The sequence below is a fragment of the Neophocaena asiaeorientalis genome, unplaced genomic scaffold (genome assembly GCF_003031525.2).
Source record: "Neophocaena asiaeorientalis asiaeorientalis breed wild unplaced genomic scaffold, Neophocaena_asiaeorientalis_V1.1 scaffold30, whole genome shotgun sequence".
NCBI classification, from domain to species: domain Eukaryota; kingdom Metazoa; phylum Chordata; class Mammalia; order Artiodactyla; family Phocoenidae; genus Neophocaena; species Neophocaena asiaeorientalis.
In genome coordinates this window covers 12,179,627-12,196,625 of record NW_020174923.1, presented here as the reverse complement: position 1 = coordinate 12,196,625, position 16,999 = coordinate 12,179,627, and the positions used below count along the sequence as shown (strand labels likewise).

General features: G+C 45.5%; 1 protein-coding gene across 3 annotated transcripts in view; it reads left to right on the top strand.

Moving 5' to 3' along the window:
- Positions 1-12,214, top strand: part of CCDC57 (coiled-coil domain containing 57) — a 78,556-nt gene extending 66,342 nt beyond the window's left edge. The window contains exons 18-20 of one of the 3 annotated variants that reach the window (XM_024761178.1): positions 6,394-6,494; positions 10,816-10,935; positions 11,366-12,214. In XM_024761178.1, the coding sequence (XP_024616946.1) occupies positions 6,394-6,494; positions 10,816-10,935; positions 11,366-11,590 (446 nt within the window). In that variant the 3' untranslated portion in view covers positions 11,591-12,214. Of the gene's footprint in view, positions 1-6,393; positions 6,495-10,815 lie in introns of all 3 variants that reach the window. The other 2 variants (XM_024761181.1, XM_024761179.1) reach the window with 2 other exon arrangements.
- The last annotated feature ends 4,785 nt before the right edge of the window (positions 12,215-16,999 follow it).

Sequence of the window (16,999 nt, the reverse complement as noted above, 5' to 3'; positions counted from 1 at the left end):
AGGATTGGGAGAGCCTCTGTCCTTCCTTGGAGCCCCTCATTGGGAGTTAAGAGGATATTGGAGAGGCTGGTTAGAGGGCTGAAGATGCCCGAAACGCTTAAACTTGTAACAGTCTTTCCAGTGTCCTGGCTCTTTACAGTAATAGCAGAAACTAGAAGGTTTTGGGTTTCGTTAAGGGGCCTTCATTTTCGGGAGTTGAAGATTAAGAATTTAGTGGTCTTTCTTTCTTTTCTTTTTTTTATTTGCAGTACGCGGGCCTCTCACTGTTGTGGCCTCTCCCGTTGCGGAGCACAGGCTCCGGCCACGCAGGCTCAGCGGCCGTGGCTCATGGGTCCAGCCGCTCTGCGCCATGTGGGATCTTCCCAGACTGCGTCATGAACCCGTGTCCCCTGCATCGGCAGGCGGACTCTCAACCACTGCACCACCAGGGGATCCCTAGTGGTCTTTCTTTTAGGTGATTCATCTAGGATTCGAGTGAGCTAATTTGCCAAGTTAACTAAGTCTAGAGTGGACGTAATTTCCCATTCCACCCTTGTCCTTTTAAAAGAGAAAGATCCTGGTTCAGCCCATTCATAAGTATGGAGATAAGGGGTATCTGAGTGGTTTGAACATCTGAAGGAAGACCAGAATTTTCTTTAAAAACAATGTGAAGTCAATTATAATAGTTATGAACAGGTTCATCAGATTTTTGTGTGAAAACCTAAATTTTATTCCCATCAACAGGCTTAGGAAAGACGACTGTAATTGCTGGTGGAGGTTTTCAGCACGTTCTGACCTCTTGCCAGAAGCTAGGGGTTTGTTTTTCTAAATCCCCTCCAGGGTGTTTCCATAGGGCTAATTTCATCCAGTGTTTGGCTTGCCCCTCAAAAAGCAGGTAAACTAACTGATATAAATCTGAGAAACCAGACTGGTAGGTTTGAATAACTATGCTAAATTCTCCAGCAAACCTACGGGGGGCCCTCAGTTACTTTAGGAAAGTCTTTAACTGCGTCTGGCAATTCACCCTTCCTCAAGGGAACATAAGTAATCTGGGGTCTCTTTGGACCCTCAGAATATTTCACTTTAAAGAGCAGGTTCTGATAGGTTCAGAGGGTGGCAGAGCCTGAGACAAAGAAGCAGGGGTGGGAGGATGAACAAGATGACGCCAGGGACAAAGGAGTTGGGGGAGCTGAGCATGAGACTTCAGAGCCATTTTCTCTTTCTTTAATTGTTTGCCTCAGTTAATGTAATTATTGTATTTGCAGGGAAGCAATTTAAAATTCCTGATCATGTTTGGAAGCCTCAAAATAGCAACCAAAAGAGGCACCCGGTTTAATTTTGATGATTTCAGAGCTATGGCTAATATAGTTTTAAGAAAGGTAAGTTTGGGGAGCCTGAAATTTCCCCATAGAAATGTGCAGGAGGAGGGGCTGTGGTTTTTAAACATAAAATCAGACAGGGTCCTTGAATGTGGGGTGCCCTCAAGACATTTAGATAACTGGGATCCCATTTTTGAGAGTTTTTTTTTTTTTTTTTTCTCTAAAGCAAAGAGGTAATTCTTAAACAGCCTGCAGGCCAAATAGCATCACAGTTCCAGTAGGGACAGCCTGATCCCAACGGAATCAGGCCAGAGGCTGAATGGCACAGTTCCAAATAGGAACAGCCCAGTTCCAAAAGGAATTGGACCAAATGCCAGCACAGTTCCAACAGGGACAGCCTGATTTCAAGTCCGGCTCAAGTGCCAAGTGAGTACTCACGGACAAAACAAGGCCTTAACAAAAAAGGATGAAGCCTTTGAACAGATCCCAGATAAAGCCTAGAGAGCTTCCAAATGCAAAAAGAGTGGAGCTCAGATCCAGGAGAAAAGCTTACCCTCAAACTCCAGGGGTGACTAGAAAAACAGTGAGCTCAGTGGGCTCTGTTGGTACCACACCTGTTTGCTCACCAGCCTTGGGGTTGTCAGGGGTCTGCTCTGGATCTCGGTCGGACCTCCATGTAATGTTAACCTAAAACAGTTATTTTTATCAGCAAAACGAGTTTATTAAGGAGCAGCAAAGAATTGCAGTTCAGAACATACAACTATGGTGAACCACATGCAAGTCGGGTAAAGCAAAAGAGAGGAAATTCTTTTATAGAGGAGAAGGGGGCATTGTGGGGAGCCGTTATAAACAGTCCATTGGAGGAAACTGGGGGTTCAAAGTGTAGTCGTTTTTCATTGGCTGAGCTGTAATGATCTTTCATTGGTTGGGCTGCTGCCAGGCAAGGAGAATGTCTTCCTCCCACAGGCAGCAGTAAAGCAGTGTCACTTCCGTATGGAGATGCAAGGTAGTCTCTTCTGTTAGGATCTGTATTGATGTGAGTGGGACGTGCATAAGGGCTCCCCTTCTGGTCTCCCACTCCATCTTAGTGAGATTCCCTTGGTTAATTTTCACAAGAGAGAGTTTCAAAATTCCTTTAGTGGGCTTCCCTGGTGGTGCGGTGTTTATAAGAATCTACCTGCCAATGCAGGGGACGTGGGTTCGAGCCCTGGTCCAGGAAGATCCCACATGCCACGGAGCAACTAAGCCCACGAGCCACAACTACTGAAGCCTGTTCACCTAGAGCCCTTGCTCCTCAACAAGAGAAGCCACCGCAATGAGAAGCCTGCACACCACAACAAAGAGTAGCCCCCACTTGCTGCAACTAGGGAAAGCCCGCGTGCAGCAACGAGGACCCAACTCAGCCAAAAATAAATAAATAAATATATTTTAAAAAGAATTCCTTCAGTTATTTTTAAGCATGAGTTGAAGTCTACTTTTGATTCTGTTCTATTAAGCAGCCTTATTAAATATTTTTTTTCTTATTGGAAAAAAATTACAGTTTTATTAAAGATGCTATAGAAGACCTAGATAAACAGAGATATAGTATGTCCACTGATACAGAGAGTTTACTTTTTTGAGGACGTCAATTCTCAAACTGATCAAAATCCCAGCATATTTTTTTCAAGGAGCTGGACAAACTGGATTTTATGTTCACATGGATGAACAAATGAGCAAAATACCGAAGACTATCCTGCTGGTCTTGGGGGGTCTCCGAGGAGGTGGGAGGCAGCTGCAGCTCACTGTGGGGACAAGGACACTGGTGGCGGAGGTACCAGGGAACACCCACTGGCGTGAGCTCTCCTGGAGACCACCACCCTGGCACGAAGACCCAGCCCCACTCAACAGCCTGTAGGCTCCAGTGCTGGGACGCCTCAGCTTAAATACAATTATTAACATTCTGTCTAAACTTCTTTATACTCGTCAACTTGAAATGCCAAGAACCATGATCTTTGTGTTAAAATCTTGCACTGCTCTTGTATTTCTGTCCATTTCTCCTCCTCACCATTGTGTTGTATCAATTTTCATGCCGTGTTACTTAGAGCAGAAGTGTTCATGACAGTTAATAGCTCATCATGGTTCATACTATTCAGTGTCCTTTCTGATGTTTAATAACATTTAATAATATTTCTTTACCCAGGTTTTAAAAAGTAATTTTCAGAAAGAAGTAAAATATGGCTCTCAAACAGATATGAAAATGATCCCGAAAAAAAAAGATCCCGTGTTTAGAATTCTCTTCTGTTTATTAAACAGTGAGGAAATCAGTCACATGTTATAAGCAATTCCAAGGAAAAATCAAAAGAGCACAAATTTATATGGAGTAAAGGAATTGAATTGCAAATGGGGCAGAACTGGTTTCTCTAAAGGGGGGAGGGGGAGCCCATGAAAACTCCAAGGGACAAGGTGTAGTTTGCGTGTCTGTCAACTTCCAGAGTTGTAAAGTAGTTCAGGCACAATGAGAGGCAAGAACCTGATAGCTCCTCAGGGTATGCAGTAGGCTATGCAGTTTCCATTGGAACACAGTTTTTTCCCTGCAGTTTCTTTTTTAAAAAATTAATTTATTTACTTTTGGCTGCATTGGGCCTTCGTTGCTGCGTGTGGTCTTTCTCTAGTTGCGGCGAGCAGGGGGCTACTCTTCGTTGCAGTGCACAGGCTTCTCACTGCGGTGGCTTCTCTTGATACAGAGCACGGGTTCTAGGTGCACAGGCTTCAGTAGTTGTGGCATGCAGGCTCAGTAGTTGTGGCTTGTGGGCTCTGGTGCACAGGCTCGGGAGTCGTGGCACTCAGGCTTAGGTGCTCTGCGGCATGTGGGATCTTCCCGGCCCAGGGCTCGAACCCGTGTCCCCTGTTTCGGCAGGCGGATTCTTAACCACTGCGCCACCAGGGAAGTCCCTCCCTACAGTTTCTCAGCTTTTGATAAAAAAAATAATCTCGGGGAATTCCCTGGCGGTCCAATGGTTAGGACTCTGCACTTTCACTGCTGAGGGCTTAGGTTCAATTCCTGTTCGGGGAACTAAGATCCCACAAGTCGCACAGCGTGGCCAAAAGAAAAAAGAGAAAAAGAAAAATAATCTCAAAGACTATTCTTGATCACAAAACAAGGCTGGTATCATTTGGCCTGATCGTTTCCATAGGCGCAGCAAGAGTATTAATTCACGGTGTTAGCCTTCTTGAGTTTGCTTTGCTGGAACTTTCCATCACGATTTCAGATTGGACTTTTGAAAGCTTCTTGTTTGTTGTCCTGAGTCCAGGAAGCCAAGAACTTACCATGTTTCACCTGCTTGGTGATTTTGAGAAAATTCCTTTTTTCTTGAGGTTTCCAAAATATTCTGAGGTTCCTGGACCTGCCAGGAGATGACCTTCCTTAACCCTCTCTGAGCCTGGCACCTGCCAGTTATCCTGGGAGGGAGGGCTTTGTGAGCATTGCTCCATGAAGTCAACCACAGATCCTTACAGGCAATGGGGTCCTGATGATTAAGTGAGTATCATTCTCAACTCTGGCCACCCAGGCAGGGCCTTGGCTGCATAATCCACATTTCCAGTCAAATCCTGGTAAAAACAAGGACAGATTCTCTTTGAACCTATGCAAATTACTATATTGTCAGGCAAGTAAGAATAATCAGCAGGAGTTTCTGTGTTCTGGAGGACTCGGGCAGGGAGAACAAGATATCACTTAGTTAGAAATGTTTCGTTTCAGTTTACAAAACCAGAGACCACAAATGTATATGGACTACAGACAGCTTAAGGGGAAAAAGAGTTCCTTGCATATCTAGAAAGGAGAACATTAAAATCGCATCTATAGTGTTCCCAACAACAGCTGCCTCGTCCCTCATTGGTTCCTTCAGTCCTAGGTGGTTAAACCTTGTTCCTCTCAGTCTCGGTTCTGAGGTCTCAACGGTCCATCTGCTTCTTGACTAGAGTTCTGGAAATCCTGAGTCAGTCCACTGGGATGGCCTCACAGTGGTCTAAGCAATGCCTGTAGCACAGTCTTTTCCCACTGTGCTGACCTGACTGTAAAGCTTTCTCTCCTTTTTCTTCTTTCTTTCTTTCATTTTTTTTTCCATTAAAGTAAACAAACTCTTTGTAGATGTTCACTGAAGAAAAAATGCACAACCTAAAAGTTGAGAATTATGTTTTATTCAAGAACATTACTGAGGACTGCAGTCTGGGAAGGTAGCCTGTCAGATGGATCTGAGAGACTGTTCCAAAGAGGTCAGGGAGGAGAAAGAATATGTAGGAGTTTTTGCTGAAACAATATATAGGTAGTCAGACATCAAAAGATTACTGCTAATCACAAAAAGCAGACATCTCGAGGATTTTAGTGCCTTTCTACCTATGGGAAGATGCAAGACCTTGGGCCCACTGAAATCATTCCTTTGATATGCATCTTAACTATGTAGGGACAGTGTCCTGTTTTTCTCCATCCCAAATCCCCTCAGGGTGCACAGTTGAGGTGGCTGCAGAGGCTGATAGCTTGGTGGCAGGCAACATTCTTTGTTCATTGAAATGGCAGACAACATTTTTTTTGTCCATGGAGATGTCAAAGACTTAACATGGCCATGGTTAACTTACTAATAATTTTCAAAAGTGAAAGATCTGATGAGAGTTCATAACAAGAATAGTGCAACTGAGAAGTTACAGTTGGTTAAAGTTAATCTAAGATGTTTACGCCTATTTTCAAAGAAGACTGCTGAAGCATTGATTACAAGAATAAGCCTCAAGTGTATATACTTAAACTTTTGCTTCTTATTTTTCTCTGCTGCGGAGAGGGTATGTCTTTGGGTCTCTTAATGGATGGCTCATGACTGCCACTTTGAGAAGCTGCATAAGGGGTATGTGCTGCTGTGGAAGGCTTCTGTGTGTTCTGAAGTCTGCTGAAATGCTGGTGTGTGTTGTACAAGTCACAGGTGTCCACCCCCCAAGTTCTCTTGAAAGAGAAGTGACTTTGGTTTTGAAGAGGTACATACTGTTCTTCTTGAGTATTTGTATTCAGTACAAGAGAAACCCAAGTGATGTGCACACAGAGGACAAACCGTTTCCCTCATCTTGTTTATAGGGAAGCTGCCTCATCACCCCCTTCCTACCCCTGAGGCCCAGGGTTCAGGTGAGGCACCTGATGCACGCTTGGGACCGTTGCAACCCCGTCTCACAACTCAGGTAACACTCCTTTACGTAAGAAACTTATTTCTAATAACTTTTTACTGATTGCTTAAATACTTCATTTCATAACGGAAACTTCAAAATACAGTAAACACAATTTAAAAAGTTTCCAACTTTTAGCATTTCAACATAGTTGCCAGTAACATATCAGTGTGTTTCCTGCTATTTTTCAAAATTACAAAGTATAATATATATATGTTTTATTATATAGCTTTACCTACCTAGGTATTATTTTCTAAATCTTTACCAACATAATAGTTTAAAAAATGCATCTTTTAAAAATGCCTTATATTCCGAGCAATGTTAACTTTTTTAATCTATTTATCAGCCATTTATATTTCTTCTTTTGTGGGTTATTTATGCAAGTTTTTAGCTAATTTTTCTACTTGTGTGTTTGTATTTTTCTTGTTAGTTTTTAGGGGTTCTTTATGTGTTAAGGAAATTGCTCCTTCTCTGTTACACATGTTTCTCAAACTTGTCATTTGCCTTTTAATTTTTCTTTTTTTAAAAAATCCACAGATAACTTTTTTTTCATCTAATGAACCCTGTCAGTCTACTTTAAAGGTTTATTTCACTGTTTTCTGGCTTAGAAGTTTCTTTCTGTATTTTGAGTTTAGGTAAATATTCACCTGTTTCTCTAGTTGTTCTACTTTAGTAATTGTCATAGTACCCTGTAAGTAATTATCCTCCTTTTTCTCACTGATTTTGAATTGACATTTTTATCATGTACTAAAAATCTATACTCTTGCTTATGTTTGTGTTTAATTTTTTATTTTGAAATAACTTCAAATTTACACAAAGTTGCAAGAATAGCACATGTGCCCTTCACTTAGATTAACCAATTGTTAACTTTTTGCTACATTTGCTTTATCATTCTTTCTCTTCCCTCCCTCTGCTTCCTCCACATTTTAGAGAAATAGGTAGATCTAAGTTGCAGACATCGAGCCCCTGGATGTCAGAATACAAGGACACTCCCTGACATATAGCTGCAGTAAAATATAAATTATCAAAATCAGGAAACATAACATTAATGCAGTCCTAGAATTTAATACATATTCTGTGTTCAGATTTTGCCAGTCACCTCTTTTCAGCCATCCTCCTCCACCAAGCAGGCCGTCCAGGACCTGTGTGGGATGCAGCCCACGCGTGTATGTGCACATGTCTCCTTCAGCCTGGACGACTTCTCAGCCCCTCTTTGTCTTTCACAACATTGGCATTTTTGAGAAGTTAAGCCAGTGCTTTGTAGGTGATGGGCCTGACGCTGCAGCATTGTTAGGTTCGGGTTCTGCATTTACTTTCTGTACAGTTCCAGTGAATTGTCTGCTCCTGAGCGGGTGCTGTCCAGCTCTGAATGCCGTAGCTTCGTAATGTTTTAATAAGTTACAAATACATATAACAGAAACTTTAAAGTTTCTGTTATATGTTTCTGTTCCTTTACAGAATTTTCTTGGCTGTTCTTTCCATTTATCCTCTGTTGGGTGGATATTGTTATTTATGTATCTATTTTTATTTTAAGTATTTTTAGACTTCTAAGATAAGACTAATATAATGAAAGCTGTGTCTACACCATCCAACTTAATAAGCAAAATGTTGTAAGTTAAAACCCCTTTGAGTGTTCTGCCCCCAATATCCATGGTCCCTTCAGACTTTCCCGAGCCTGGTGTTTCTCTCTCTCAGCAGGTATTTAAAGAATCTGTGTAAATCACACCCAGCTGTGTGTACATCGTTCTGTACACAGGCTCTCATTCAGCACTGTGTTTCTGATGTACACAGTTGACCCTTGAACATCGTAGGGGTTAGGGGCACGGACCCCCCACCAGTGGTCGAAAATCCACGTTTAACTTTACAGTCGTCCCTCTGTATCGGTGGTTCTGCATCCATGGATTCAGCCAGCTATGGATCATGTAGTCCTGTACTGCATATTTATTGAAAAAACTCCGCATATAAGAGGACCTGCCCAGTTCAAACACATGTTGTTCAAGGGTCAACTGTATATATGTTGGTACATGTAGCTCTAGTTCAGGAATTGGCAAACCTTTTCTGTAAAGGACCAAATAGTGAATATTCTGGCCTGTAAGGGCCAGAGTCTCTGTTGCAACTTCTCAACTCTGCATTTGCCCTGAATGCCAGCACAGGAGATATGTAAATAGGTGGGCATGGATGTGCTCCAGTAAAAGTTTATGGACCTTGTAACTTTAATTTCATAATTTTCATGTCATGAAATATTTTTCTTCGTTTTTGATTTTTTTCAACTATTTAAAAATGTAAAAACTATTTTTAGCTCATAGGCTGTACCAAAAAATGTGGTGGGCAGGATTTGGTCTACAAGTTGTGCTTTGCTGACCCCAGGTCTAGACACACGTTGTCGTATTTTCTTTCTGTGTTGTGAACACACGAGCATTTACTTATCCATTCTTCTATTGATGGGCATTTAGGTCAGTTACCATTTCTTTGGTGTGAACATTTTTACAGATGTCCTCATGTGCAGAAGTTTCTCGGGCATGGACCTAGGATCAGAATTGCTGTGTTCTAGGCTGTGTACATTTTATCTTCCTTAGATACTGTTGAATGACACTGTCAAGTTGTTACACTGGCCTATACCTTCAGACAATGCATGAAGATCCTTTATAGTGTGTCACATATAGGTATTTCAGAGGTCAACAAAATATAGTCATCTGTTTTTGTTGCTATCAAAATTTTTATAATAAACAGGCTTCATTTTTCAGAGCAGTTTCAGATTCACAGCAAAATTGAGCAGAAAGTATAGAGAGTTCCCGTGTACCTCCTGCCCCAACACATGCACAGCCTCCCATGTCATCAGCAACCCCCAACAAAGTGGTTAATTTGTTAGAATCAATGAGCCTGCCCTGACACATCATCACCACAGTCCACAGTTTACATCAGGGGTCACTCTTGGCATACTTTCTACGGGTTTGGACTAGTGTATAATGGCACGTGCTCGTTATTATAGCATCACACAGAGTAGTTTCACGGCCCTAAAACTCCTCTGTGCTCCACTATTCATCACCCTTAACCCCTGGCAACCACTGATCTTGTTCCTGTGTTCATGGTTTTGCCTTTTCCAGGATGTCACAGAGTTGGAATCAAACAACAAGTAGCCTTCTCAGATGGGCATCCTTCCCTTAGCAACATGCATGTAAGGTTCCTCCATGTCTCTTCCTGGCTTGAGAGCTCATCTCTTTATCGACGAATAATTGTCCAATAGCTGTACCAGTCTGTTTCTCTTCAACATCCCTTTAAACTTACACTTTCCTACTGTTGCTGGTCATTTGGAACAGAGTTGACTTTTGTAAAACGATTTTATAGCTATTAACTCTTCTGAACTGATTGATGCCAACACATGTGTCAGTATTTCTCTTTGCTTTTGTGTGTTGATGGACGTAGCATCTGGGGTAAGGACCGGGCTGCTTCCTTTTCTGGCCTCACACCATTCATCTTTTCTCACCCCACTGTCCTGGGCAGGACCCCACACAGCGTGGAGGAAAACTGGGTGGCTGACACCCACACATTTGTCCTGGTTTACAGAGAATGCTTTTCCCATTTTTTATCTTCAGGTAGTATGTTTGCTGTAGGCTTTAGTATTATGTTGAACCATACAAAATTGCCATTTTATGGGTCAAAAGTGGTCAGATACCAGCAATTTCATATAATTTGACCTAATACAGACTCTCCATCAGTTTAGATAAGTTTGTTTGTTTGTTTGTTTGTGGCTTATGGGATCTGAAAGTTTAACTGAAAGTTAAAACGAAAATGTATGAGTGCATTACTTGGCTGAAAATCCAAAACTTGATTAAACTTGAGCAGGAGAAGCGGCGGCAGCAGGTGGCCCTCCATGCAGGGCTCTGCACGGTCCCGGGCTTCGGTTCTCCTCGGTGGCCCCTCCTGACTGCTTTTCCACAGGCTTCCCCTCAGAGGGAAGATGTGAGTGTTTAGGCTGCAGAGGGCCAGCTGTGCACTGAAGATGTGTCACAAACAAGAGCTGCAGGGCCCCTTGTGTGCCTGGCGGGGCCCAGGGTGCCCTCCCTGGGCACCACAGGAAGGTTGTGTGACTTTCCGGTGCTTGGTTGCCCTCGAGGGCAGGGAGGTACTTCGATTGCCATGATGAGGCCTGTTAAATTCGTCCTGGCCGGTGAACCCAAGCAGGTTCCCCACTTTGGCTTGTCACAGAGCCGAGTAAGTCCCTCATATCAGAAATTTGGGGAGAGCGTTTCTCCCTAATCTTGAGGGAAAACTCAGTAAGGTACCCCATCAATGACCCACGAACACTGAATTTCTTTTATTTAAATTTCCACGACAGGACTCTAAGAATGCCAAGAAAGAATGTTTCTCCGAACGCTCAGGAGAGAGCCAAGCCCGCTTGGCACAGACAGTCTGCAGAAGGGATGCTGAGCCAGGCTGCACAGCGGGGCCAGGGCTGGTACGCAGGATCCACCAGGGCCAGGTCTTCATGCCACATCCCGACCCAGGAAGCACCTGGAACTGGAGTGCTTGGTGTCAGAGAGGGTGGCCGTTGCCCAGAGCGACAGGGCTTCACCTCAGGGCATTGGCCCTGGTCCCCAATCCCACCTCCCTCGCCTCCCCCGGGATTGTGTTTCATGTTTTTTCTTTCAGCTGCACCGCACAGCTTGTGGAATCTTAGTTCCCCGACCAGGGATTGAACCCGATTGAACCCGGGCCCTTGGCAGTGAAAGCACAGAGTCCTAACCACTGGTTCGCCGGGGAATCCCCCATGTTTCATGTTTAAATGTCCAGAGCCCCTCCTCAGGCCACGTCCACTGTCTTATCACCCCAGGAGGGCAGGGAGAGAGGGTGGCTTTCAAGGATAATTCTCTTTTCTCTGTTTCAAGAGGCAACACAGAATCTCCACAGTGACTTGCAGATCAGCTCCTCAGAAAGAAAACCAGTCCCCAAAGCCACGCCTGGCTCAAGAATTCCAGGAGGAAAATGGCCACCACACCCAAAGGTCCTCATCACTTGCCAGCAGTTCCCTCCAAGACACATGGAAGTTACTGGACCTGGGATCCAGCCCTTCTGGCCTCACCTCCCAGGACGACTCGCCTCCAGGTAGGTGAAGACATACATCCTCAGGACGTTGCCCCATTGGTCTGGGTGCTGGCCATGAGGACAGCTGTGGTGGCCACTCGCAGGCTGACACACAGAGTGAGCACGGCGTTCTTCCTGCTGTGGTTAGGGAATCTGTAAATCCTGCAGTCCTGTCCTCTGATTTGGTGCCTGACCGTCCCCCAGGGACAGAGGGTGTCTCCCAGCCCCGCGTCCAGCTGACCATGTCACCATGTCTACCCAGAGTAGAGCCCACAGGTCACGAGGGTGGGGGCACTGTGGTCAGTCTGTGACTCGGGCAGGTGGGTGTTCTGTGTTCTGCTCAGCCTCACAAGGCCAGGGCAGCCCACGAAGTGCGTGTCCTCTGCCCCCAGGAAAGTCGCTCACTGTGAGGTTCTCAGGAAAGTTCATTTGAAGGGCCACCTTTGGGGGAACTGCGTGAGACCAAGTTGTAGTAAGCAGGGTGGGCGGAGGGGAGGCTGTTTGAAGACCGGGGTTGGGGGAATGAACTTGGATCCCCTTCCGGATCAGCTCACAGCAAGCGCCCTCATTCTCGGCTCTCAGCCTCAATGCACGAATGCTTCCTGCTGTGCCCAATGTGCCAATGGGCATTTTAGATTATTTCCAATCTTTTGCTGTCACCAATAACGTTACAGTGAATTACCTTGTACATGCTGTAGTGCCTGCATAAAAGCGTAAATGTAAACTCCCGGAGGGTGTGTTGTTTTGTCCAAAGGTATGTGCATGTCCAGTTCGAGAAGATGTTAGTTGGGCTCCATGAGGTGGTACCAGTTCACACCCACCCAGCAAAGGCTGAGAGGGCATCTTTCCCCAGACCCTCTCCAGCAGTGTCATCAAACTATAATCTTTGCCAGTCTGTTAGGTGTCATTTTAATTCATATTTCTCCTGTTAGGAGGTTGTGCATCTTTTCACATGTTTGAGTCATTTCCTTTTCCTTTTCTTCAGTTCTCTGCCCATTTGTATACTGGGTTTATAATCTTTTTCTTATTGATTTGTATGAGCTTATTATATATAATGGAAATCAGACCTTTTCTGAGATATGAATTGCAAATATTTTCCCACAGTTTTTCATTTGTTTTTTGACTTTGCCTATGGTAGTTTTTGTCATGCACGTATTTTTTTATTTTTATGTAATTTAATTAATGTTCTTGTTTTTAATCCTTTCTGGGTTTTGTGCCATACTTGGGTTTTTTCCACTCCAAGATTGAAGATTATTCTGCCATGATGTCTTCTAATACAGTTATGGTTTCCTTTTTTCATAATTAAATCCAGGATCCATTTGGAATTTATCACTGTGTAGGTTATGAAATAGGAACCAAACTTTTTTTAACCCCAGGTGGCAATCCAAATGTCCCCACACCAGTTTTTTTTTAATATTTATTTATTTATTGGCTGCGTCAGGTCTTAGTTGTGGCATGCAGAATCTTTTGTTGTGGCACACGGGCTCTTTGTTGAGGTTCGTGGGCTTCTCTCTAGTTGTGGCACACGGGCTCCAGAGCACGTGGGCTCAGTAGTTGCAGCACCTGTGCTTAGTTGCCCCGCAACATGTGGGATCTTAGTTCCCCAACCAGGGATGGAACCAGCGTCCCCTGCATCCTGTGACGTATTCTCAACTGCTGGACCACCAGGGAAGTCCCCTCCCCATACCCGTTATTGAATAACTCACATTTCCCCACTTGTTTGAAATCCCGCTTTCACGATCATGTTAGATGTTCTGTGTGTACTTGAGTCTGGGTCTGGAGCTCTTGTTCTGTCCCTTGGTTCGGCAGTCCCCAGCCTTTCCACAGACGGGGTGCGCAGGGGTGCAGATGGCTCAGGCGGTAATGTGAGCGAGGGGGAGCGGCAGATGAAGCTTTGCTGGCTCGCCCGCCGCTCACCTCCTGCTGTGCCGCCTGGTTCCCAACGGGTCACAGATCAGTACCAGTCAGTGGCCCGGGAGTTGGGGACCTCTGCCTTGATTTATTGGTCTTGGTCTGTCCACGTGCAGTGCTGTTTGAATTGTTACTGCTTCCTGGTCCCTTGTAATGTCTACTGACTTAGGATCTCCAGTTATGCTTCTTTCTCAGAGTTTTCCTGGTAATTCTCATTTGTTTATTTATTTTTTTCCCATACAGTCTTTAGGCCCAGCCCCAAAACTCTGTTGTGGCTTTTCTCAGGATTTGTTAAACCTGGGTTCTGCCCCTGGAAGGAGCCACATCCTCCCAGTGGTCCACATTCTGTCCCCTCTGGCGGCAGTATCGCCCCTGTGATGCCTCCGAGTAGTCTCCTCAGCTGCAGACTGGTCTGTTCTCCTCATACCTCCCGCTTGAGCTCATTAATCTGAGAAGCTACTGCTTCAGTACATTTTAAATTCAGGAACGTTTTGCTGTATTTTTCATCGGCTCTATCGGCAGTTTTTGGTGAATGTTCATTGTCGTTTTGCTGGTTTCCTTCCTTCTTTTTTCTCGTAGCACTTTTGTTCCTTTGTTCCCCCTCATCTTTAAAAGAGGTGATTTTTCCTTGACCAGGTATTTGTAGGAAACTTATAAGGGAAATGAGGCCAGGGCCATTGTCCAGTCTAGCAGTTTTGTTGGTGGTTTTTAACTAAGTCCGGCCTTGATTTATCTCTGCCCGTTTTCACAAAGCCCAGCTTCTCTCCCCTCCCACCCAGGCACGCTGCATCCAGGGGGTTGTGCTCCCACCTCCTGGCTCCTCCTGAGGCCTCCCACCGTGCCTGTCCTTCCACACACCCCTGCTCATTTCCACCGCCTTTGGCAGAACCACCATTTTTCCCATCTGGAATTTTATCTCTAGTTTTCATGAAAATTTTCTCTTTTGGGGGATGATTTACAGGAAGAGTAGGGGAGAAATGCTGACTCAATGATGCCTTCTTCAGGCCACACGTCCATCTTATTTCCTGATAAATGCACTTTTCTCCAGCTCTGCTTTGCTTTAGCAAAAAAACTGAGCAACTGTGCCCCACCCATCCCTCACTAAAAAAAAAGTCCAGAGTAGGTGTCAGCAAACTTTTCTGTGAAGGGCCGAATAGTGAGTATTTTCAGCTTTGTGGCCCAATGGTCTCTCTTGCAACTACTCATCTCTGCCTGCAGCTCAAAAGCAGCCACAGACAATGTGTAAGAGATCGGTGTGGCTGTGCACCAATAAAACTTTATTGACAAACACAGGCAGTAGTGATGCTGTTTCTCAAGCTGAGTATACAGGTTTCTGTTTTATTCTTTGTTTTATTTTTTAACAATTCTTTAAACGATACACATATGTTATATGTGCTTGATATAGTTTGGTATCTTTTATAATGAAAAGATTTTAGAGGGAGGGAGTGGTCAACTGGGTGGAATGCTGCAAAGAGTTCAGGGAAGATCAGGGCAGAAAAGTGCTCTGTGTCACTATGGCCTTCTGGCTGTCTCAGTGGAGTGGTGGACTTGTCATCCAGCCTTCCCAGTTAAAGGGGCTGGAGAAGAACGGGTAGACAGCTTAGTCAAGATTTCTTGGGACTTCCCTGGTGGCGCAGTGGTTGAGAGTCCGCCTGCCAATGCAGAGGACACGGGTTCGTGCCCTGGTCTGGGAAGATCCCACATGCCGCGGAGCGGCTGGGCCCGTGAGCCATGGCCACTGAGCCTGCGTGTCCGGAGCCTGTGCTCTGCAACGGGAGAGGCCACAACAGTGAGAGGCCCGTGTACCGCAAAAAAAAAAAAAAAAAAAGATGTCTTGCTCTGAAAAGCAGCAGTTAAAATAGGGACTGGGGACTTCCCTGGTGATGCAGTGGTCAAGAATCCACCTACCAACATAGGGGACACAGGTTCGAGCCCTGGTCTGGGAAGATCCCACATGCTGTGGAGCAACTGAGCCCATGCACCACAGCTACTGAGCCTGCACTCTAGAGCCTGAGAGCCACAACTACTGAGCCCGTGTGCCACAACTACTGAAGCCCATGCACCTAGAGCCCATGCTCTGCAAAAACAGAAGTCACCGCAATGAGAAGCCCGCGCACTGCAACGAAGAGTAGCCCCTGCTCACCACAACTAGAGAAAGCCCATGTGCAGCAACGAAGACACAATGCAGCCAAAAATAAATAAATAAACAAATAAATAAATAAATAAATTTACATTTAAAATACTTTTTTAAAAAAGAGCGATATTGGAGGAAGTTGTGGAAGTGCAGCCTGTCTATATGCAGGTTGGGAAGATGGGCGAGATGTGATGCTTGTGGCTGGGGAGGAGGGCAAACCCAGGAGAGTGAGGGGAGGGGGGGCTCAGGGGGCTGGGGTTTGATAGCACAGGTCAGAGGCAGGGAGGTGATGGGCAGCCAGAACTGGGAGCTTACTGGCCACACCTGGCAAGCAAGCTGCCACAGCCTCACAGGCGCCGGGAGAAGACACGGAGAACTCGTCACTCGCAGCACAGCAGGCAGCCAAGGGTCTCCTCAATCCCTGTCCCACGGGCCAGGGCAAGAGTCTCAGCTGAGTGACCCCAAACGGGCAGAACCCAAATCTTTCATAGTGGGCTGCAGGCATATCTGCCCTTTGCCCCCGAGGGAGTCGTGCTGTCTTCTTCTGAGGCTGTTGGCCATGGAAACACCCAGGCAGGAGAGTCAGGAGCAGAAGCCTTCAGTGGCCTGAGGAGAACTGTCCCAACAGCAGGTCTGGTGGTGGGAAAACAGGTGCCGGTCGGTTCCCTTTATTTCCTCCTTTCAAGTATGAGGCAAAGCCATGGACTCTGAGAGGAGGAGGTGGAGGGAGAGGTAGAAAGAGAAGTGTGAAATGGTTGTCTGGTATATGAGGAAGCAGGAACAAGTAGTGGTGGATGGTGCCATCAGCCATGCAGGTCCCCGTGGATAGCGGGGCCTGGATCAGGGCGAGAACAGCCCACTGGTGGCTGGAGGTGGAAGTGGGGACCGTGCTGGGGGTGAGGGAAGGGTCACTGCAAACACGGCCCCCAGCAGTGGAATTGGCTTGGGGTGGAGGTGGGGATGGTTTGTATTAGTTTAAATGCTTTTGGCTACAAGTCACAGCACAGCCTGATGAAAGTAACATATGGGAGCTTCCCAACCTTTATCTCATCATGGCACCCATAGAAAATCACACACGGTCACTGAATGAGGAGGAGAGAGCCAAGGTGGCCAGCATCATGGTAGCCTTCCCGACACACAGTGTGCATGCACAGCAGCAGGACACGCTGACCAAGAACTTGCATGTCAAGGCCGAGGTAAATGAGCTTACGGCTAGCTCCTCTGGGACTCTTTCCTCCTAAAGGTTCCAAGATGGCTGCAGCAGCTCCAAGCATCACGTCAGAAGGCCAGAGATGGAAGGCATACTTCTCTCCTCCTGCTTTGGTTTCTTTTCATTGGAAAGGGAAATGTTTCCCCAGAGCTCCCAAACTCCCTTTTCCATCTCTCTGGCTGT